General features: G+C 35.5%; 2 protein-coding genes across 12 annotated transcripts; both read right to left on the reverse strand.

The window, feature by feature from the left end:
- Window positions 1–10: 10 nt before the first annotated feature.
- On the reverse strand, window positions 11–4,171 carry LOC18044421 (4-hydroxybenzoate polyprenyltransferase, mitochondrial). 7 transcript variants are annotated; one of them, XR_002905964.1, is made up of 8 exons: window positions 3,559–4,171; window positions 2,998–3,119; window positions 2,679–2,748; window positions 2,409–2,558; window positions 1,708–1,843; window positions 1,527–1,623; window positions 822–1,125; window positions 11–305 (listed from the first exon to the last, which is right to left on the reverse strand). XR_002905964.1 is itself a non-coding variant. In XM_006437495.2 (8 exons), the coding sequence occupies exons 1-7, from the start codon at window positions 4,099–4,101 to the stop codon at window positions 1,056–1,058; spliced, it is 1,188 nt and encodes a 395-aa protein (XP_006437558.1). In that variant the 5' UTR covers window positions 4,102–4,171; the 3' UTR covers window positions 11–305; window positions 1,054–1,055. The 7 variants fall into 7 exon arrangements, 5 of the variants coding, with proteins under 5 accessions (XP_006437558.1, XP_024041546.1, XP_024041545.1 ...); XM_006437495.2 differs by having other exon boundaries at window positions 1,054–1,125; XM_024185778.1 differs by having other exon boundaries at window positions 11–881; window positions 1,054–1,125.
- A 687-nt stretch (window positions 4,172–4,858) lies between these two features.
- On the reverse strand, window positions 4,859–21,444 carry LOC18044422. 5 transcript variants are annotated; one of them, XM_024185246.1, is made up of 25 exons: window positions 21,178–21,444; window positions 20,306–20,900; window positions 20,086–20,210; window positions 19,882–19,976; window positions 19,562–19,777; window positions 18,401–18,488; window positions 17,526–17,577; window positions 13,381–13,446; window positions 11,645–11,799; window positions 10,993–11,063; window positions 10,650–10,844; window positions 10,507–10,545; window positions 9,845–9,952; window positions 9,666–9,755; window positions 9,436–9,511; window positions 8,760–8,856; window positions 8,607–8,676; window positions 8,334–8,510; window positions 8,113–8,235; window positions 7,383–7,466; window positions 6,563–6,747; window positions 6,265–6,403; window positions 6,117–6,176; window positions 5,344–5,415; window positions 4,859–5,251 (listed from the first exon to the last, which is right to left on the reverse strand). In XM_024185246.1, exons 2-25 carry the CDS (start codon window positions 20,869–20,871, stop codon window positions 5,144–5,146), a joined length of 3,057 nt encoding a protein of 1,018 aa, XP_024041014.1. In that variant the 5' UTR covers window positions 20,872–20,900; window positions 21,178–21,444; the 3' UTR covers window positions 4,859–5,143. The 5 variants fall into 5 exon arrangements, with proteins under 5 accessions (XP_024041014.1, XP_024041012.1, XP_024041016.1 ...); XM_024185244.1 differs by having other exon boundaries at window positions 18,401–18,491; XM_024185248.1 differs by lacking the exon at window positions 13,381–13,446.
- Window positions 21,445–22,107: the final 663 nt, after the last annotated feature.

Consider the following 22,107-nt stretch of genomic DNA (forward strand, 5'->3'; position numbering starts at 1 on the left):
AATGAAAATATTTTTGAAAAGTAAGAGATCTCTGCATATTTTTACTTCTGAATAATATTCATCTAATGTTACAACACTATCTACAATTCCAATATGGGATACAACAAGCACTAATGATCCTATACCAAAAGTTGATGCTAACCCTCATATGAAGTACAGCGATCCTAATTTAGAAAAATCTTTTCTATTTTCAACTTAAAATGCAGCAAAATTGGCAGAATAAAATTAGCCAAACCTGTCCCAGCCATCTAAAATCTGCAAAAACAATTGCCCAGAACTTCCACCCGTGAGATGGCATCTGATACCTGATTCATAAGAGTGTGAAATTAATTTATCTGAACCACATTGTCAATATGAGATGAGCAATTCCCTCACAGCTGCATAGCTGTGAATAATCACATGAAACAAACATTTTTATATCTAGTTTCATTTTGTTAATAGCCATTCAGCATTTTTGTAGCTCATGTCCATGGAAAAAGAACATACAAATGCAAAAGTGCAATGTTAAAATGATTAATGCAAAAAAGAACCATAATTTCCAAAGCCTGCCAATGAATGAAAATTTCTAACCACATAAAGAAATTGATAGCATATGCCCCAATAAGAAGTTTCCATCAGGAAAGTGTGAATGGTGTCCTGAACTACTTGCAAACAATAAACTTTATCAACACAACTTAAAATAAGAAAATAACATTCTAAGAATAAAATAATATTTTTTTGGCTAGCAGCTATACTGGAATTGAGAAACTGAATATGAAAGCATTTGCTGGTGCACGCACAAAGAATATATAAAGGAACAATAATCTGTTATATAGAGCTACCATGCTAAGCGCTTGCGATATTTATTCTGTCCCAAAACCTTTCTACTCCAAAAATTCAATCTGCATTCATAATACAGACACAAGAGATAATTGCGAACAAATACATAATTAAAAACACATAATTCGCCAATTCATAAAGATCACCATATCGTCAAGCAAACATCAATCATGGATGAATTTCGTGAGTTATACCGCAAATGTTACAAATTCTAGGAGGTCAATGTACCTCTACCTTTATTGCATGAGTCTTCCAAATAGAATCCCACTAAAAACAATTGCACCAAACCATTTATTGGACACAAATCTGTAACAATGGAAAGAAGAAATGGAAGAAGTTAAGTAGTTGATAATGTTAACAGCAGAATAAATACATATTTGCCTGCATTAAAACGCATTAAAGCTTGTAACAATGTCAATTAGAAGCAATGAGCCTGATTTCAAGATACAATTCTCTTACAACTCGACAATCAACAAATTGAAAATATAATTGGAGAAATAGATCATGGACTATTTAATTCAGGCAGATAGGTGAAAGTGACCGTAGAGGCTGCTTTCCTCAAGTTTACACATGATTTTTGAAAAAATGTACAAGGAATAACTGTGATCAAATCATAAAATGGAAAATAAATATTAATGTTCAAGAATGAAAATAAGTAGGCTCAATGGTAACTGAAATCAAATTACTTGTTTGGACTAAGTACGTACTTTCTATTGCAATCAGCGCGGCTGGATAAATCAACTGTCCATATTTGCCAACCTAAGTGTCCTGATGCAGCTGCCAGGAAAGCATAATATGGCCAACCTGTGCAAAAGAAAAAAAAGGCTCAAACAATAACTAATGAAAGAAGTCGTGAGGAACAAAAGACAACCAAGAGCAAGTAAATACCGATGTCAGCATTATATCCACTGAGGGCAAGACTGCTTATGCATGCAATTCCGAACCCAGTAGTCCATTCCTTAGAAGAATCCCCAAATCTCAAAGCAGTAGATTTTACACCAACTTTCAAATCATCTTCTTTATCCTGGACACCTCTCAAACATCATTCGTTATTTAGAAAAGTGAAAATCATCTATTTATTTTTACTTCATCTCATTAGATCTTTGAATGTCAAATCTTTAAACAATTATGAGAAGATATCTCTAAATCACTAAAATAGATGAATATTGAAAAATCAGACAACAATGAACATTTTAAATGATCATAAGATAAGCTGAGATCAGTATGCTCTATTGAATATAAAGGTGCCCAAGTAAAAACCTAAACAGTAAAGTTGAAAAAGAGAATAGCCCAGAACCTAAAAAGTGTCTGAAATGAACTTCTGGTAAACTTTAATAACTGCCCGGCCTCATTAATCATTTTTTTTTAATGCTGTCTGACAAGAGTTTTTTCTTTGCTTTCTAAAAGCAAACAAATTAGAAAAATGAGAAAGAAAACTAACAGACCCCAAAGACGTGAGAACACGCTATTTCATAACCCTAGGAATCTTCTGTTACCAAACTTTCCACAAGACTTTAATTCCATAAGAAGTTGAAAAGAATGGGCATGGCATAAAGCGATTATAATTTTCAAAAGACATATCATTATACCTGATGTGCATATATTGTATCATACACGAGAGTCCAAAAAACTCCAGAAATGTACATTGGGAACACAACAGCCAGATCTAAACTCCCTTTGACTGCAGCCCATCCTAATAAGGCTCCCCAGTTGAAGGTCAAACCTAGATAGGCTTGAGGCTGAACCAGAATAATTTAATTACATAAGCACAAGTTAGTTCACACAAAACAATTCCTCAAAGATAAAAAAAGAGTCACAAAATAACAGAAAGTACTTATATATATGTATATAATCATTACCCAAAAAGTAAACCTCTTCATGAGGGGGTAGGAGAAGACTAACAGCAAAGATGAAGCCCCCAGAATGCGGCTGTTAAAAATAAGCAAAATCAGCCCCAAGAAGCACAAATGCTTCATATATATGCAGTTTTCATTATTAACCAGATCAACAAACCAAAACAGAAAAAAGAAAATCAAAGGCCTAATATAAGCAACAAATTCCATTCATAGTTTTATGTAGGATGTTGTTTGCAACATTACTTGACTCCGCTCATTTTGCAAAATTCTTTGGACATAGGTAATCAGAAAAGTATATATCGATAGGTTGAAAAGCACAAACCTAAAATTATTCAACTGGAGAAGAATCCCAAGACCTAAAAGCAATTGAAACCCAAGAAAAGAAAGTCCTTGAAACGGTGTTAGAAGACCACTCGCAATGGGCCTTAACCTTGTGCGTTCCACCTGCATTACACAAATATCAAATATAAAATCATCCAGCTCTTAAAGAAACAGTCATTTTTCAAAGAAACACTTCACACAATCAGTTGAATACGCAAAAAATATGGAGGGATGGATTTTGACAGGACCTAAATTAAATTAAAAAAAAAACTACTCATTCAAACCACTATAACAACTAAGCAAGTTACAGATGATCATTAGTGAATTCATAAATGTCTACTGATTTTCGAAACTTCAATGTGAACTTTGAGCTCTTCTGCTCCCTTCTCCATGTGAGTATCAATAAAGGGTTTTGCGAAAGTACCAGCTCAAAAACATCACTAAGGCATTATTTAATTTAACCAAAAAGACCAAAATTATTAGCAAATAAAAAAGAAAAAAAATTTATTGAAAATGTCAAAGATTAAAATCAAATACGGCGAGGTAGAATCAAAGCAGTTACCATATTATCAATATCCCTATCAAGGAGGTCATTAACGGTACACCCGGCCCCGCGTAGAAGGAGAGCGCCACAGCCAAAGAGCGCCATCATTTTGAAATCCGGAAAGTGTCCAGGTGGCGCCGCCATTGTAATTGACCACATACAAGGCCAAGCCAGCAGCCACGTCCCGATCGGCTTATCAAGCCGAGCCAGCTTCGCATAAGCCCTCGCTTGTCTCGGCAAATACAAGTCAATCCACGATGATTTCTCATTACTACTACTAGTCTCTTTCTCAACACTTGACTGCGACGGTGTTGTACAGATGCTTGCTACCCATGCGTATCTGAAATTTTGTTCAGAATTTGGCATCCAACGGTAATGATTCGTCAATTTGGCTACATGAGGGCTAAGTTTAGGGTTTAGGACTGGATTAGATGGATTGTTGTTGCCGCTGAGGAGAAGAGACAACGATGGTTTTAGGTATCTGCTCCTCCGGAAAACGCGAGGCACCGAAAACGACGACATTTTTCGCAAATTATGCCGTTGTGCTCCATGCTTGAACATCTAACTAAAAGTTTCGTCCCACTCTGTAGCGTACTCTGTGGCCACGCACGCTCGAATTGCCCGCGTGGTTAAAATTTTAGTGTCATTTACAGTTAAGGCCTTGTAGTTTTTTAAAAGTTTAGTTAACGAATACGTTTGCAAGATCACTCATTTAAACTCCCTGTGCTGTGCGTGTTGTGTTGTTTCACTGGTTTGTAAACCAACATAAAAAGTTATAATATAAAATATTTTCTGTTTGCAATATTCAATAACCATTATATTGTCTCTCATCTAACTCTAATACTAAAACTCAAAGCCCCAAAACAAATAGTGAAGAAGCCTTGCAGTTGGATCAAATAGCTCCAATTCATGGTGCCATTTTTGGTTCTTTTAATAGATAGTTAGATACAGCTTTCAATTTATGTAACAATGTGAATTTCTTCCCATTTTTCAGAAAAGCTATCTTGGAATGGATTAAAAAGAGTAACAAAATGCTTTATCCACAGTAAAACTTACCTAAAGAGCACAAATTTTATGAATTCAATTCGGTAAAATACACTGAAGCACTGAAATTATAACAGATAAAAGAACATGAATATGATTAAATCACATACAAGAGCTGCCCATTTAAAAATAAATTTGAAAAAGTAAAGAACTGAACTAAAGATGGGGAAAATGAAAATGAAAGATTTTATATATCGAACTTATTTCTCAACCTACGAACTATAATGCTGCTCAAAATTGTTCATAATCTGTTTATCTAAAACAAGAAAATATTAAAAAAAATTATATAATGTTACGATTACAACATACATGGCATAACTTTTGCCAGGAAATTTTGATTGTAGGGGTCGGAGAAAAAATTTACTCTACAAACATGACCTACAAGAATACACCACCTTGGATGATTGAGATGGAGATCTTTCTCACCCAACACAAAATGTATGAACATGAGAGAATTCTTTCTGGTGATATATCAAGATCGGACCTGGAGCCTTTTTCCGAGAATAAATTAATAATAATAAAATAAATTAAGGAAAATAAAAACCCTATTGTGTTAGCTTCAAAAGCCGAAAGGTGATTTTCTCCTGCTTCCCCCTTCTCCATACTGTTCATTCCATTTTCTCAACTCATTCATGCTTGCAGCATCATAAGCAACCGAAGGGCCAACCTACAGAGTAGATCATGAATACCAAGGTTCAAAACAGCATATTTACAAATAGAAAGAGTATACAAATGTGATAAATTGGCAAAATTAACTACCTTGGCTTTTGACTGAATAAAGTCCTCCAACTTAAGTGGCCTCAATACTGGAGCTGCATCATTTTTGCCTCTCTGTATAAAAAACAGACAAAATTCAGTGGCAGGACACAATCAAATAGCAATAAATACTATTAGATCATAGAACTGCAACATAAAGATTGTAGATTAAGCAACATAAAATAACATGCAATTCAAAGCTCTATCTACACCATGAATTGTCTGATTATATCACATGATGGTGAAATTCCAACAACAAAAAAGGAAAAGTGACCGATAGTTTCTATGTTTATCTCAAGGACATGGCAAGAGATCCCAATGTTTAAGTTTAGAAGTTATCGTCTCTAATTTACTTTAAGTTTAGAAGTTATCATCTCTAATTTACCACTGACCCCTGATTATAAATTAACCATCGTCCCAAACAAGGCAGCATACTACAAGGTGTAAAAGGGAGTATACGAACAGCACTTCATCTTACCTAGTAACTTGGGAAGGAAATGTACTGTTCACAGACAACTTTAACTAGTTACAAGCAGTATAAAGGTTTTTCCTTTTTTCCTCCAGTTTGTAAGAAAGCAAACAAATCCCAATATATTTTCTTTTCTGACTTCTATATACTTTTCTAGGTTACCGAATAGCAATAAAGTTTATCAAAACGTAGCATGATCTGAAATTACAATTGTCCCACAATTTAGATGAACAAAAGCACAGTCCTCATAATGATCTTGCATTTTACATGACAATCAAACTAACAGCTGGAAACCAAAGGCACACACCTTCCTTTCTTCCTCTAGAAGTTCTTGGACAGGTCTATATGCTGCAGCAATACAGAGGTTCTGTACAAGAGCACAAGACAGTATGAGATGCAAAATACACGCGTCAAAAAATTTAAATAAAGATTGAAAGTAAATGTCTGAGTACTACCTTCAAATCACTGCCAGAATATCCCTCAGTCGCATTCGCAAGTTCATTAAATTGGAAACCAGATTCTAAACTTTCATGAGCAAGAAAAATTCTAAGAATCTTCATACGATTTTCAGCATCCGGTAAGTCCACATATATCCTAAATAGCAAAAAAGGAACTGCATTAAGCAACATGACCAGTTCCACATCTAAAAGTAGACAAAAGGAAGTGAACTTGCTTGTAGAATCATTTGAAAAATGGTCAACAATTGCAAGATATATTATTCTTCAAGAGACTAGTACTATATTGCAATCTTACCTTCTTGGTAAGCGACGAATGACAGCATCATCAAGATCAAATGGCCGATTTGTAGCACCAAGGATGAGAATTTTTTGGCTCTCTTTTGACCTCAATCCATCCCATGCTGACATGAACTCATTTCTCATTCTTCTAGTCGCCTCGTGTTCAAAAGCACCACCACGAGCACCAAGCAAGCTGTCAACCTATATAATATGGAGTCCAAAATTTATTACAGCGAGGCTGAAAAGAAAGCTGAAGGGAAATAACCTTTTAATCAAGGAATCCGTTCTTGGCCACTGTGGCCATAATTTAACCACACAAAAGATTAAAAAAAAAAACTAATATTTTAGAGTTAAAATAAACAATCTAAGAAGGAAAACAAATGTTTCTCAAAGATTATGATTCCCATATCTCATGAACATAAATCTACAGACATAGATGGACTGAAAGTTCATGCATTTCATTTCATCCTTAAGACTTCTGACCACTACTACAAGTGGCTACACATATTCTTCCTGAACCAACTTGAAGATTAGATAAAGAATAAACCATTCATGATGATTTTCCAGTGGATCATAGAAAAAGATGTACCAAAAATAAAAAAGTAGGTCCTTCAAATTGAAGACTCAGAATTCATAAACCTCTACAGTTGGTGCTCTTTTATAATTCTTATGCTTCTCCACAAAACTTCTAATCTTTTTTTAAATTCACCTTTTTTGGCAAATTAAATAAAGAAAAAACACAAGCAAAGTAAATGATGATGTCATAGAAAAATTCCATGCTTAATGATTGTAAAACAACAGCTTATTATGCCAAATTTTAAAAAAGAGAATTCTACCTCGTCAACAAATATTATGACAGGTGCCAACTTGCTGGCAAAAGAGAAGAGAGCTTTGGTAAGCTTTTCGGCATCACCAAACCACTGTATCACAAAGAAATAGGGATTTAGCATATTCTCTGTTCAAAGCAGAAGCATGACAATTCTTCAATGAAATTAGAACAGATGTTTATAAACTAGGGTTGTATATTACTAATAAACAATTCGTCAATGTCCATTTATCCAACTAACTTCATATTTCCAGCTACACTTCAACACAGACTAGACATGATGTATAAAAAGGAGAAATAGGATAAGAAAGCCCAGAAATTCTCTCTTTTGGTGCTTTATATGCGTGTTTTCTAGAAGACACATACCCAAGAAGATGCTTATTTAGATACCAAAAAGAATCATAAAAAACTCAACAACTAATAAATATAGCGATCAATATAATTTCTTCAAACAAATTGGTACTAATCAAAGGATCAACTTGGTCTTTGACTTTTGCAATGTCTAGGGAACCACAGTGATGCCTATTTGGTGCTGGAAGTAAAAGAGGAACTTAAAAAGCTCAGAGAGCGTCATTGCTGCTTAAAAGTGAGCATTTGAAAAGAGTAAAGATGGCAAGGTTTTGAAACCCTGCTTCTCCAAGTTTAAAAGCAAGAAAGGGAATTTGGCAAAGTTAAGATGAGAGAATAGAAACTTGATCCTGGAAAATTCAAATCTTAATAACCGGGATAGAGCGGCATACCTTTGAGGTTAGAGTGGAGCCTGTAATGCTAATAAAGTTTGCACCCGCTTCTGTTGCAAGTGCCTTGGCAAGCAGGGTCTTCCCAGTTCCTGGAGGCCCAAAGAGTAATATGCCTTTGCACGGCTGAAAAAAGCTTAATATAATTACACAATGGTAAAGGCATAGCACAAAATTCACTCCAATTTCCATCAAAACAATCTGCATAGATATCTATTGAATACCCTTAACAAATTTCCACGAGAAAAGAGATCTGGTCTTCTCATTGGAAGAATAACAAGCTCATTTAAGGCCTTCTTCACATCTTCAAGAGCACCTATATCATCAAATCTCACACCAATTTCACCAGGAGGTACAACGGCTGAGACAAAATTGCTTTCATACTCATCCTTCGCAAGGTTCTGCCAAGGATAACATATGTTAGAGGTGAAGGATAATATTCAATAAGTTAATCATTTGAACAGCATCCGTAAAAAACAGAACATCAAAATACATGCCTTTAAATTTTGGGTCGGCTTTCGGGATGCAGTTTCTTGCTCCTTCAACCTCAAGATTGCAATTTCAAGGCTTTGACATGAAAAGACAGCAATTACCTTCAAGTACTGCACATGATGTTACAATAAGCATGTTTCAAGAAAATAAAATGATACCTTTCACGAGGCAGGTGCAATCGCTGCCCTTTCACGGAAGGAAAAGAGCAAGATGACAAGTAATGATTCTTTGCCCAGCCAACAACCTTCTCAGCTCCTGCACAGAATTGAGTAGGTAATAAACTATTGCACAATTGCATAAACATCGCATGCTTAATCACTACTAAGATTCTGCAGCCAGTTAAATTTGCAGAGTTTCCTAAAAAACATTTTTCTGAACTTGGAGAAGGATTTAAAAAATCCAAAATTAAGCTTTCAAATAGGGTAAATAGCCATAAAGAAATAACAGTACTAATTACATTTATAATGAGTAGAATGAAATCCTTCAAATATAAACCAAAGTGGAATCATGGACTTCACAATTTTTACGGGTCTCAATAGCCCTTTTTATATCACATATAATAGCCACATACATATATTCTTATAATGAGACTTCATTTTTTGTCACCCCAAAAATGTATCACCTGTCATGCTGCTCAAAAATCTTGCCTCATCAATTAGTAGCAAACTTTGAACCAAGAAATCCGAAATTTTGACTACACAATATTTTACCCGAAAAAAGGGGACCAAAACCATTACTTGACATCAACACCAGATTATTGGAATATTCAAATAGATGTGCTACTCATTAAATAGTGCTGAAATCTGTTAAAGTATGTCAGCTTTGGTTTCTTACTCTGCTTTGTCAGTATCACACCATCAGTGTTTACATGTAACAAGTCCGTGCATGACAGCTCATGGTCCTCAAGAACCTGCAAAATATTTAATTTAGAAGTACTATCAAAGATTCAAAGAAGTCATCCTAGCATCAAAACCAATGGACTTTACACCACATATATTATTTAACAAATAATTAAGATTGCCCAGACAATAATATTAAAAAAAGGGGGGTCAAAAACTCCATACCTTGTGTAATTCATTCAAATTGCTCCTATATATCACTATTCTCCTATCCTCCTCAACCTGTTTATTAAATGTTCTAAGGAGATCTTCCTCCTGCAAAATGGGAACATTGAAGAAGATGTGATAATGGCAATCTTCACATTTTGAAAATTTTTAACAAAAAATTAAAACATGCATTTTACCTTTGGAGGATGTATAGATAAAACATTAGTGAAGAGGTTATATATTTCGTTATCATCAGATCTCTTTGTTGCTTTGAGTCCTTCGGTAAGCCGTTGCAGCGGCAGTGGCTGAAAAATTAAAGTAATCTAAATTGAATTCACATCTTAGAACAGTAGGAGAAATGACAATAAGATTGCCACGAAGTTCAACTTTAAAACAAGAACAATTAACAACAAGCATGAAAGCCAAAGTTATTGATGTCTCCTTAGTCTACTAATGTGCCAATAAATTGTCAGGAAAGTAGAGGGGAACCATGGTCAGTACTTTTATCAAGACATTTGCCAAAGAAACAAATAACAACACATTTTGCATAATCTTGCTTAATTGTGACCAATCTTAAAAAAGAGGTACAAAACTATTATAGGGCATCACACCACCGAAAGTTGGAAACAGCACACTCCATATTACTAAGTGTTCTAACCAGAACAAGGTTGAGTACACAATCACAAAATTGAAAGTCAGATTCCAAAACTAAACAACAAACAAACAATCGATTTATTCAGAACAATGCAAGAAAAAAAAAAAACTGCTATAAATAAGAAGTGAATCGTCAACAAAGTGATTTATTTAATACAAATAGCTTGTTAAATGAAAAAACTTTCTAAAATGTTAGAAGCATTACCAGCTTCGCAAGGCGTCCAAAATTAGGGAGTATCATCGTCTGTTGAGCATCATAAAACAAGTGGAATAGGTAAAGTCAATCAAAGCAGCATATTATTTGTGTCCATAGGCATTTATAACTTGATATTAGACTATGAAGCTTACAAATTTCTCTTTTTCCTTCGGTCCAGTTTCATTTTTGTTCTGCCCACAAATTAAAACTACGGGACCTGATAATTGATCAAACATCTCCTCCACCTTACGGACAAATTCCTTACGATTACACCTGGGAACTGCTCTGGACAACCAAAGAGAGGAGTCTGGGAAATAGACAATAAGAGGCTGTGTGGAATGCAAAACCTGAAAACAAAGCAAAACAAACATCAAATACAGTTGCGATATAATGGTCTACACAAACAAAGAAAGATGGAGCTTTAGAAGAAGCTTGGGACTCAACATACATCATAAATTTTCAGATAAAATATAGGCAAAAGTTTTATCATGATACCTCACACAATGCCTCCATTGCAATATAGCAATCCTCCGCCTGTGTATCAAGATCGTGCTCAATGTGCTTAACTGTACCAGAGTAGAATTTTCAGATTGCTCACATCTAATGAACAAAAATAAAAAGGATAACAATCAAACATAAACTATGATTTTCTAAACAAAATTGGCATATGCATGGCAAGAAAACAATTATACCAAATGGTTGAAATTTTTTTTTCCCCTTTCTAATCAGAAGTTACAGCTACAAACAAACGACAGTCACATTTTAAGTACGCTAATTCATCCATATCCAACCTTATGTTATATTGAAGATATGTGAAAATGGATGGTTGTCAGCTAGCCTAGTTAGTAAAGCCACTTGTCAGAACCAAGTCCCAACAAAAATGCGAGAGGGAGAATTTATGTAAGAGCAGGCTCTCTCTACTCTGTAGCTCACAGGCCAGCCATAAAAGGATGATAAATGTAATAAAAAAAAATTTTTTAAAATAAAGATGGAGTGGGAAAGTTTAATGTTAGTGGCATTGACTGGAAACTAAAAACAAGTAAATTCAAAAGACAATGATACTAAAATATTAAAACTTGAAGAAATTGCAATATGACATCCACAATGAAATTATAACATATATTCCTCACTGATTTGAGAATATTACCATCTATCCAGTAAACTGGTGGTCTTGCAGGCTGCTCTGCCACTTTGTCATCCTTTTCTCCTTCACCTTTATTGTCAGCACTAATATCCAAAATGACAGCAGCTCGGTCTCCATTCACCTCATATACCTCTCCACGTTGACCACTGGATAAAGCCCTGCAAATATGGATACTTTGATCAAAGCTGCTAGAATATATTGAGAATGCACTTAATCTAAGGGTTAAAGCATTGGATGGCATTCAAAGGATCAACTGTGAAAGAGCTGTAGGAAGTCTTGTCCTTCAGATCCAAATCAACTACTGAAGTCAGCTATACTGGTAGACTGCTCAATAAATTCAAAGACTAAAAATTCAGACTATACAGCTAGAAATAATTTTGGGATTTAAGATACCAGCAGTTTATTCAATAGAAAGACAATAACTGTCTAATAACACCAACAAACAGATCAGAGGCCCAAGTCAACAAACAGGGGCCCATTCATCAGGAAAATTGCACAGTTTACGACCAAAACTTTGTGCATTTTTTCTGTAACTGAATCAAGCTTCTGATTCTAAATCTTCCTTCAAGTGTTACAGTGCCTTTACTTCAGAGCCATCGCCATGTTCATCTATACCATAAGACCAATAAATCGGACTTGAATATTATAGCACTTCCCTAATCATCATAAATTAAAAGAAAAGGAAGCAAGAATTCTCATTGAATCTATGGCCAACAGAAAGAGAAACAGAGTTAATGACCATTAAATGTACTCAACACAATCCACACTAAGTCTACCATGTTTAATCAGGCCCAATCAATTATCTGGTAACATGCACCATATGTCTATGGAAGAGAATTAACTACTTCAACTGTCTATCCAAAAACTACCCAGGTATGGTCTTGGCTTGGATAATAGCCATCACTTGGCAAATACATTTAACGAACAGGCATATTGCAAAATAATCACAAAAAGGTTAATGGTGAAACGATATATATTGCTAGAATTTGGAAGAGGAAACCAGTTCCAGTTTTCCATGTACAATGATGATTCTATGGAAAACAAAAACCATTCATCAGTGATTTTTTTTTTTTAATTTTGGGCCAAGTATTCGCATACAAATACCTGCAGTGTGAACAAATACATGTCTTAAATATTCTTCAATGCCTCACTATGGTACTTCTATCTTCTAACAATCATGCATTACATGAACCTTACTGTTTTTGTAGCTACGACTTAGAGAAATCTTCTGCAACGTGCTATGTTTCGACTGAACTAGAAATGTTTCCTTCAACATCAAATTCTAGAAAGCAGAAAACCAACATCTTTCAGAAGATTCCACCAAAATAGAAAGGTTTAAAACTGTACCCGGAAAAAAAAATAAAAGTAAACTGTTATAAATTATTATAAACCAGATCTTTTGTGGAGTTTAAGACTCTTACGAAGACTAGTGCTGAAGACTTGGACTGGTATGTATGTGTATGTATTTAAGAATAAAACAACCTTTTACAAGCTAAAAATGTTTGCATATAAAAAGGCAAATCCAAAAACTCAAAGCAAAATTTTTTTTTTGTTCCAAAACATAAAAACCAACTGTCGAGTTAGATAATATTTTCAGCATCAAATAACTAGTTAAAACTATGACAAAACAAGGAACCTACTGTGATCCTAACAAGAAAAATAAACCACCGACACGTGCAGCTCAACAAGAGGTATTTATGAATTTTTCTTCCCTATACTGGGACGACTTACCAACCCACCTGTCAGGAATAATGGTATAAGCATTTTTCGGACCATCAGATGTCATTATCTTCCCCAAAATGATCCTGTGATGCATATATAAGTTAATATCACAAAACCGTGAAGCCAAAGTTCACAGTTGGATGATTTTACACCAAAAGGTTCGTAAAAATATAACAATAAGATGACCCTTTAGTAGCAAGGTTGTCAGTCTGCACACTGTTTTAGATCCAACAAGAGGCAGCTAAGTAATGTAAAGATGCTAATATCCTAAGCCCCACATGTAAACTAATCACATATACTTTGGGAGGAGAAGGAAAAAAATTCCCAACTATACCAACTAAAATCAAGATAAATAGATAAAAATATAATATAATCCTGAATTTAAATGTCACAATATCCAAAAAAGCAGACAATTGAAATTAAAATCACCAGATAATATTAACAATATAATGATGAAAATCCACTTGCATCAAAGGATATTTTTAACTTGTATGAAGATGAGCGTCTAAACTCATGTGTTCACCAAAGCTAAATACAAGAACAACACCAGCTTCTAGTAGGTGAAGATATTACTCAAAAGTCCGTAAACGTTTTGCTATTGATAAAATTAGGTTATACAATGTCAGTTTATGCAATTGGAAAAGCAAAATCTGCAGAAAAAAGTACAAATACATATAAAAAATAATTGAGTTTGTGTAAGTTCAAAAATTGCAAGTATACACCCCCGATGCTGATCCTCTCAATTTCTATGTCCTTTTCTCGTTGTCCAAGGGAAGAGAAGTCTATATTTTTTAAATTATGTCCTTTTTTTGTTGTCCAAGTGGAAAAGGAGTCTATATTTCTTAATTATGGTTGAGCATAATTTTTCAGAATTTGCTTACAAGGTACTTATGTGGAGAAGATGACGATGTTAATTGGTTAAGGTAATTCAATATAAACAGGTATTCATATTTCTGCAATAAAACTCCAGTATCCAGATAGATGCCAGTCATTTGATTTTCTTTCAGAACCTAACTCTACAGTGACATAATAACAGATGTCCTGGAGACCAAATGTAAGTTTGGCAAAGAAAGCAGCACACAGGAAAGCAAGGGGCCCCAGGGAAGAAACCCAATACTCAATGCATAGCTCAAAATAAGTAGATTATAATTTATAAACCTGGTGTGCATCTAAACAACTTAAGCCTTGGGGTGAAAAACTTGTGTAAACCTAGTTGATTACAGACAGCAGTTTTTTTTTTTTTTTAATTTTTATCTATTCTGCACTTTTTGGATCATAAGGTGAGAAACTAGCATAAGTTGATCAATGATAATGGACCATATTTTCTCTCCTCTCGATAGATATCTACTATCGAGCCCTATAAAAATTGTAGAACTCTGTTAGACCAATACAACTTATGTTAGGCACAAGTGTAAAGGGGCAAGGGCAGTTTAGTAATTTTAGGGGCAGGGGCAGTTTAGTAATTTTATTTATTCATTAATTAGGGCTCAAATATAAATAAGAGATTAAGGAGTCATTTAGGGTTTATGTTGATTTTTGTCTAGTGTTAGGAATAATTAGGAGTTTTGGGAGAGATTGACCTACCTCTAGAATTATAGGTCAGGATTGTTCTTTCTTTTGATTCAATCAATAAAAATCAGCCCTAATTTATCCTTAAGTCCTATCAAAGTGGTATCAAAGCAAGAATTTTGGGACAATGGCAGCGAAAAAGGTGGACGCGCTTGAAGAGAAATTGGAAGTGGAGGTCGGATCGCTCAAGGCCACCATTGATGAGCGATTTAACACCGTTCAACAACAATTTTCATCCCTTGAAGCCATGTTGCTGAAAATGACAGAACTCCACCTTAACCCACCACCGGCAACATCGACGAGCCACAGCGTCGTGGCAGGAGAAGGACCCAATGGTACAAAACCCATGGTTGGCGGTGACGTGGACCAACCTAGCACAGCCAGGGGTGACAAGTCATGGCGGATTTGGAGGCGGGGAGGTCAGCCCAGGGGACGCGCGGCCTGGGGGAGCCTTTCCCAATGTTAGGCACGACGGAGGAAGCTGGGTCGTGGCTGGGGGTGGTGGATCTAAGGATTAGGAATTCGCATTTTGGCGTCGGAATGCGGCGCACAGGAGTCGAGGATGGTCAGGCTTAGCGACTCGATGGTGTTTGGGGGTGATGCACAGCCTGGGCAGGCCGGATTTTGGGTCGGGCAGGGCCGTTTTGGGCCTAGGCAGGTCGGGCAGGGCTGCTTTGGGTCGGAGCAGGCTGGATTTGGGCCCGGGCAAGGCGGTTTTGGGTCTGGATAGGTATTTGGGAGCGGATGGCCGGGAGGAGGGGTTTCTGGCGAGAGAGGGAGCCATTATGTCTGGAATGCGGCTGGGCAAGGGATTTCAGCCCAATATGGGGCTGGGCAAGGAGAATTTTGGGTTGGGTCTTCAGGATTTGCGGAAACTAGAGTAGATTTGGGAGGTTGGAGACCTCCAATGGCGCGAAATTGGGGGGGCCAAACTCAATTTGGGGCAAATTCTAGGATAAGGAAACTGAAAATGCCTATTTTTCGAAGGCGAGGATGCCTATGGATGGGTGTATATGGTAGAGCGCTATTTCGCCATCAATGGACTCTCAGAAAAGAAAAAACTGATGGCGGCCGCATTATGTTTGGAGGGAAAGGCCCTTGCATGGTTTCAATGGCGGGAACAACAACAACCATTGAGGTCGTAGGGTGAATTTAAGGATCAGCTTTTGGAGAGGTTTCGAGCCACTCAAGAGGGAGATTTACATGAACAGTTTTTTGCTCTAACTCAAGAGAGAACATGAAGTATGGGGAGAAGTTTGAGTTGCTATCGGAACGTCTAGGGGGAATCCCAGAGGCGGTATTGGAAGGGACTTTTATGAAGGGACTGAAGCCAAAAATCCGAGCCTCGCTACACTTGCTAAGGCCGAGAGGGTTAGGGGAGTTAATAGAGTTGGCACAGATGACTGAGGATAAGAACACAGCAGAATGGGTTAATAGGAGCAGTTCAGTCAGTTTTTCATACCGAAACAGCACACCATTGGTAGGAAAAAAAAAAACCCAGACTTTGGGGTTTTAGCAAGAGTTCCAAAGCAAAAACCCAGACTTTTGGGTTTCAGCGAGAGTTCCAAAGCACACCACCGGAAGGCCAGAAAAAGCAAATGATGGGGTTACAAAGAGATTTCCAAAGGGATCGGGTTAGTGGGGCACGACTGAGGGTGACTTTCAAACACCTTACGGAGACAGAGATTCAGGATAAAAGGGCGAAGGAATTGTGGTTTCAATGCGATGAGAAATTTTCATTAGGGCATCGATGTAAGGATAAATCACTAAAAGTCCTGACTGTGTGTGATGAGGAGGAAAGCGGGGAAGAAGCTGAGAAATAAGAGGCAACAGTTTCCTGAATTTCACCTTGAGGACAAGGTGTCTTTTTGGGGGGAGTAATGTTAGACCAATAAAACTTATGCTAGGCGCAAATATAAAGGGGTAAGAACAGTTTAGTAATTTTAAGGGTAGGGGCAGTTTAGTCATTTTCTTTATTCATTAATTAGGGCTCAAGTATAAATAAGAGATTAAGGAGCCATTTAGTGTTTATGTTGAGTTTTGTTTAATGTTAGGAATAATTAAGAGTTTTGGGAGAGATTGACCAACCTCTCGAATTGTAGGTCAGGATTGTTCTTGCTTTTGATTCAATCAATAAAAATCAACTCTAATTTAGCCTTAAGTCCTATCAAGCTCTAATGTGTCTGATTCAAAGAAGAAGCTCCTCAAGACCCTCGTAATAAATCAATCACAAAATATAAAATATTCAGATGCAGGAATATCATGAAAAATGTAAAGAAAATTACACAAATTCACATTTATGTGAAGACCATCAGTAATTCGTTTTATTCTTCAACTTATCTCCAATTTTCAGTAACTCTTATGCATTACAAACTGTATTTTCTCAGTGAACTACAATTAGTTCATATCCATTCATTTGAATTGTCTGACCAATGACCTTTTCTTTTCTAACATGCAAGAGGCCTTTACTAGCTTCCAAAGAAGTGACGGGGGCACATATAGACTCTGAAAGTAGATTTTACTATTTAAAACTTTATGCCAAAATATTGTATCTTAAATATGCAAAGGTCATAGACAATAACCAATTGATTACCTATTATCAGCTTCAATGCGTACAGAAGGCCCAATGTACTTCACTCGATCCCCTAAGAAAAGATCACAAAGTATAATGAATTAGTTAAATTCAAAGAAGAAAAACAGAAAACATGATAATTTCTATCTTTGATCAGAGATTTCTCTATTAAAAATACATTAAGTTATTTTATTAATGGAACTAGATTGTTAGCACATAGCACATGCAGAAATGTATATGCAAATATCCAAAATCAAAACTTTCATTAGCATTTGACGCAAAACTTCATCTTCATCACAATGACACTTCTAACTCAAAACCAACTGACCATAATAAAGTCAATTCTGTGATTGTCACTACCAAGGGATGTGATCAAGAGCTGATGAAATTACAAGACCAATTAGCCCCACCTTTTTTCTTTGAAAATAGGTTCAATTCTATAAAGTCTTTATTTTAGTTTCAGCTTATGAAAATGGAAAAGCAGTGAGCAAAGTTTAAGTTTTGATTCCAAGAAAGTAGAAAATTCAAACCAAAATGAAAAGTTGGCCTATAATAATAAATAATTCTCATCTACCAGCCATTAACACCATATCCTATCTGTGACTCACAGACTCTTCTGCACTCGAACACATCTGGTCAGATGCAACACACAGTACCTTTCCCTCTACCTCCTCAATCTCTCCTTCCCCCATCACATATGCCTCTTGCTAGATTGGTTTAATCAGTAGTAGATCTGTGCATGAGTGTGAAGTAGAGAAGAGTGAAAAAAATAAACTATATTTTTCTTGACCAGCCTAAAAAATTCCATGTGGTCTTTTCTGGGCAATTGCCAAAGAGATCCAGCATGATCTCTTTTTAATTTTTTTAGAGTACTACAACAGTTCAGTTCATAGTACCCTTCTTTAGCAGCCGTTTGGATGTATCAGAAGGCTCAGCAGCCTCAGACTTCGATGACTCAGAAGAACTGTCAAGTTCTCCAGAGAGCTTCTGCAACAAAAGCAACATCAGGATCAGGAAGATAAATCATAATTTATAGTTCAATTTGGTAACAATATAAATGAAAAAAATTCATACTTATGTGAGACATTTATACAGCAGCAAACAAGCTATCCATAATTGTAAATATGAATCAAGGATCAAAATGATACCAGAAGTGACAACAAACTTTCATGACTATGCCATACTATAGAATATGTAACTTTTATATAAGAAGCAGAAAAGAAAATATACCAAGGTGTAATTGTAAAGTAAAAGAAGACAACCAGAAGAAGATATCGTGAACATGTTATACCACAGAATATGTTACTACATACCAATATAAGCCCAAGCACTAGAAATTTAAAAATTCAGTTGGGTCAAAGAACAGAGAAAAGAAGCTGAGAGATTAACACTTTTTAACTAACCTATTTAGCAAAGAGGTTCTAAGATATTTTTAGAGAACTGCAAAAGACACAATACACACACACACACACACACACATTCTATGGGATACAATTCTGAGATACGGGATTTCTTATTGGCAAGTTCCAACTTTCCAGCTGTCCAAGACCAACCTCAGACCTAAATGCCTGCCTAATCCAATCATTATAACAGTTTAAAACTGCTCCTACTTTGACAAATATATATCCTGAAAAGGTCTACAAGAGCTCAAAATGTTATTTCTCTAGTTTGGTTATCTCCTTGGTTTCTCATAAATGATAAACTTATTTGCTTAATTAAGAAAGCATAGTTAGAATGATGTCTCCTACCCTGTAAATATATTATGACTCATATTGATAGAATTATCTCTTACTTCTGTTCCAAACATAATACTGTCTCAGACTGAGGCAATATCAAAAAAGGTTCACAAATTTCACTTATGGTTTGCCAGGATATAAAAGATAATGTAGAAATCACATATAAGACAATCAAACCATATTTGAAATTGTAAGACATTCTGACAGGTTATATTCTCATCTCTAAATACTATAAGAACTCTGTCAGATCCTCACATATTCAAGATAAATAATCACCGCCATATTTTTCATTGAATTCACTATAGTCTGGAAAAATCATACCTTCTCTAACTCTTCTAGGTTGAAGGGAACAAGCTTCTTGAGTGCTGCCTCAGCAGTAGCCTGCATATCAGCTTCACTATCACTACCATCTGTTCTCGCCTCATTACTGCTTGTCCATTCTTCTTCATTACTAGCATCATTCTCATCTTCAACTTCTGACTCTGAAGTTTCCTCATAATTATCAGACTCACAGTCTGATGAATCATCAGCAAAATCCTATGCCAAAATGAACAGACATAATGACAAAAATTTACTTGGAACATTTTTTTAAAAGGAGGGGAAAATAATATCTTAACATTTCCAGAGTATTCAAATCTTACATAAGGAGCAAGAACACTACTGTCAAGCACCAACAGGGGGACTTGTAACTCTCGTGCAAGTGCTCTGATTAATCTTTCTCGATAAAGCTCAGTGCCTACAGATGGCATCATTTTTAATCCAATTAACTTCGAACTTCCAGAATGCAATTTAATAAGTTAACAAGCTGAAGAACATGGTTTAAGTCGGATTGAAAAATTAACAACCTGGAACACTTCGAAGCAATATTCTACCACTTGAAGATGTCAAACGAGCACCGAACGTAGCAGTGAACTTCTTGTGTTTCAAATGGGAACCAACACATTCTACCAAAAGACTTTTGGTATTTTCGCTATAAAATAAATAAATAAAAGAACTTAATTACAACCAAGCTGATCATGAAGACAAAATAAGGATGACTACAAGATAACATTGTTGGATAATTACTTAATGTAGTACGGAAATGTGTCCCAAGAAATGTTTATTTTCTCCCATGGAACAATCCTCCTTGAGAATTCATTTTTGAACCTCTCACGTCTAGTCAAAAATGGTGATTCTCTCTTTTTACTCTCAATAGCGGCCTTTTCGTTATTTAGCCACTCTTTTTGTTCATGTTCTCCAAGTCGAGCATGTGCGTCCTTGTTCTTCGCATCTTCCTTAACCTTTTCCCTTCGAGTCTTTCCTTTCTCTCCCTTATCAAAGTTAGCACCATCATCAACGGGCTTACGATTATTCCCACTTGCATTCCTTCCATCAGCTTCAGAGCTAAAGGCACATAACTGAATTCTATTCGAACACAAACTAGACCTCACAACTCCCCGCGAAGGGATTGAACCTAAAAAATATCTTCTAATCAAACTACCATCCTTGGAGTGGTTTCTTAATGCAGAAGCATGGCTAAAAGATTGCGAACAAGCACGATCTGTCAACCTGTCTTGCCCAAAAGAATTTTTAGATGGCTGAAACACGGAACCCCATCTCTGACTCTTACACTTTAATCTCCTAGCATACATTGCAATTCTTACTCCCAACTCCAAGTACACTGCAAACGTTTAAATAGCTAGTAAATCATTTTAACGACACTAAAGAACGACAGAACACAGCACCAAACAATATATATTTCAGTATGCAACTGAATTGCAGATTAAAAACAATAGAAACACTAACAAACAAACTAAGCAGATTTCATTTAGCGTAGCATACATAAAAACAACCAAAGTTCTTCATTGAGTAACCTAAAAACATGAAAAGGGATAAAAATTTATGCAAAAAAATGAAGTTTAAGATGAAATAGAAGTTGGGGTAACATGAAAACGAACCTCGTGCTCTTCTTATTGTTTTTTTAAGTTTTTTTTTTTTTTGGTTATTACAGAAGTCAAGCTAAGGGTTGGTGCATATTTCTCTATATAGACAGTGAAAACGGAAAGAAGCCAAATTGAGAGGAAAGGCGGGGAAAGCGTTGAGTGGGAGAGAGAAAGGATCTCAAGGTGCGAGAAAGCAGCTGCGTTTAAGGAGATTAGAGGAGGGGGTTTGTATGTTTATATTGGACTGTGGCTTTGTGTATTTTTGCAACTGGAAGATTTGTGTTTTCATATATCCGTAGGTTCGTAAATTGCAATCACTAGCGCCTTCCAAATGGGATTGATGATTAGGCCCACTAACCTTTATTTTTCTATGTGGGCTACTTGGGCCGCCCTACCCTGAAAAAAGTTAAAAGTCAAAAACAATTTCTTTCCGTATGCACATGAACTCATTGTAAAAAATGGAAAGTCAAAGTATATTTAGGGCCGCTGAGGGTTGTCTTCTTAGAGATTCAAATCTAATTTTAAAAGTTAAAAGTTAATTTTAGGGTTTGGTAATTGTTTTTAAAAATTATTTTTAAAAAAATCATTCTATATTAGGGTAGATTTAAAAAAGTAAAGAGGGACTACCTTTTCAATATCTGATTGTGAGAATCAATTATATAAGAAATACAATTCCATATATATCTTTACATATATTATAGAAATCTAAAATTATCCTTATTTAATTAAAAAATAAAATCATCAAATTTAAAGAGATTAATATTATTACAAATTATATTTAGATAAAAAAAATCATTTTACTTATAATTATTATATATACTAAAAAAATTATTATATATACATAACTATAAATATGTAAATATATTGTATTCAACATTATATTTATTTCAATCATTTATATTATTACAATAGTTTAAAAATAAGATTTACCAAATATGTATGATT

The sequence above is a fragment of the Citrus clementina genome, unplaced genomic scaffold (genome assembly GCF_000493195.1).
Source record: "Citrus clementina cultivar Clemenules unplaced genomic scaffold, Citrus_clementina_v1.0 scaffold_4, whole genome shotgun sequence".
NCBI classification, from domain to species: Eukaryota; Viridiplantae; Streptophyta; class Magnoliopsida; order Sapindales; family Rutaceae; genus Citrus; species Citrus x clementina.

Excerpts from the sequence above, each read along its gene's own strand:
- LOC18044422 (XM_024185244.1), bottom strand. The coding sequence starts at position 20,871 with ATGTATGCTAGGAGATTAAAGTGTAAGAGTCAGAGATGGGGTTCCGTG. Across the intron at positions 10,845-10,992 it reads CAATGGAGGCATTGTGTGAG|GTTTTGCATTCCACACAGCC; the intron begins GTATCATGATAA and ends CTTTGTTTTCAG. Across the intron at positions 9,953-10,506 it reads TTGGACGCCTTGCGAAGCTG|CCACTGCCGCTGCAACGGCT; the intron begins GTAATGCTTCTA and ends TTAATTTTTCAG.
- LOC18044421 (XM_006437495.2), bottom strand. The coding sequence starts at position 4,101 with ATGTTCAAGCATGGAGCACAACGGCATAATTTGCGAAAAATGTCGTCG. Across the intron at positions 1,844-2,408 it reads ATACAATATATGCACATCAG|GATAAAGAAGATGATTTGAA; the intron begins GTATAATGATAT and ends AGAGGTGTCCAG. Across the intron at positions 1,126-1,526 it reads CGCGCTGATTGCAATAGAAA|ATTTGTGTCCAATAAATGGT; the intron begins GTACGTACTTAG and ends CCATTGTTACAG.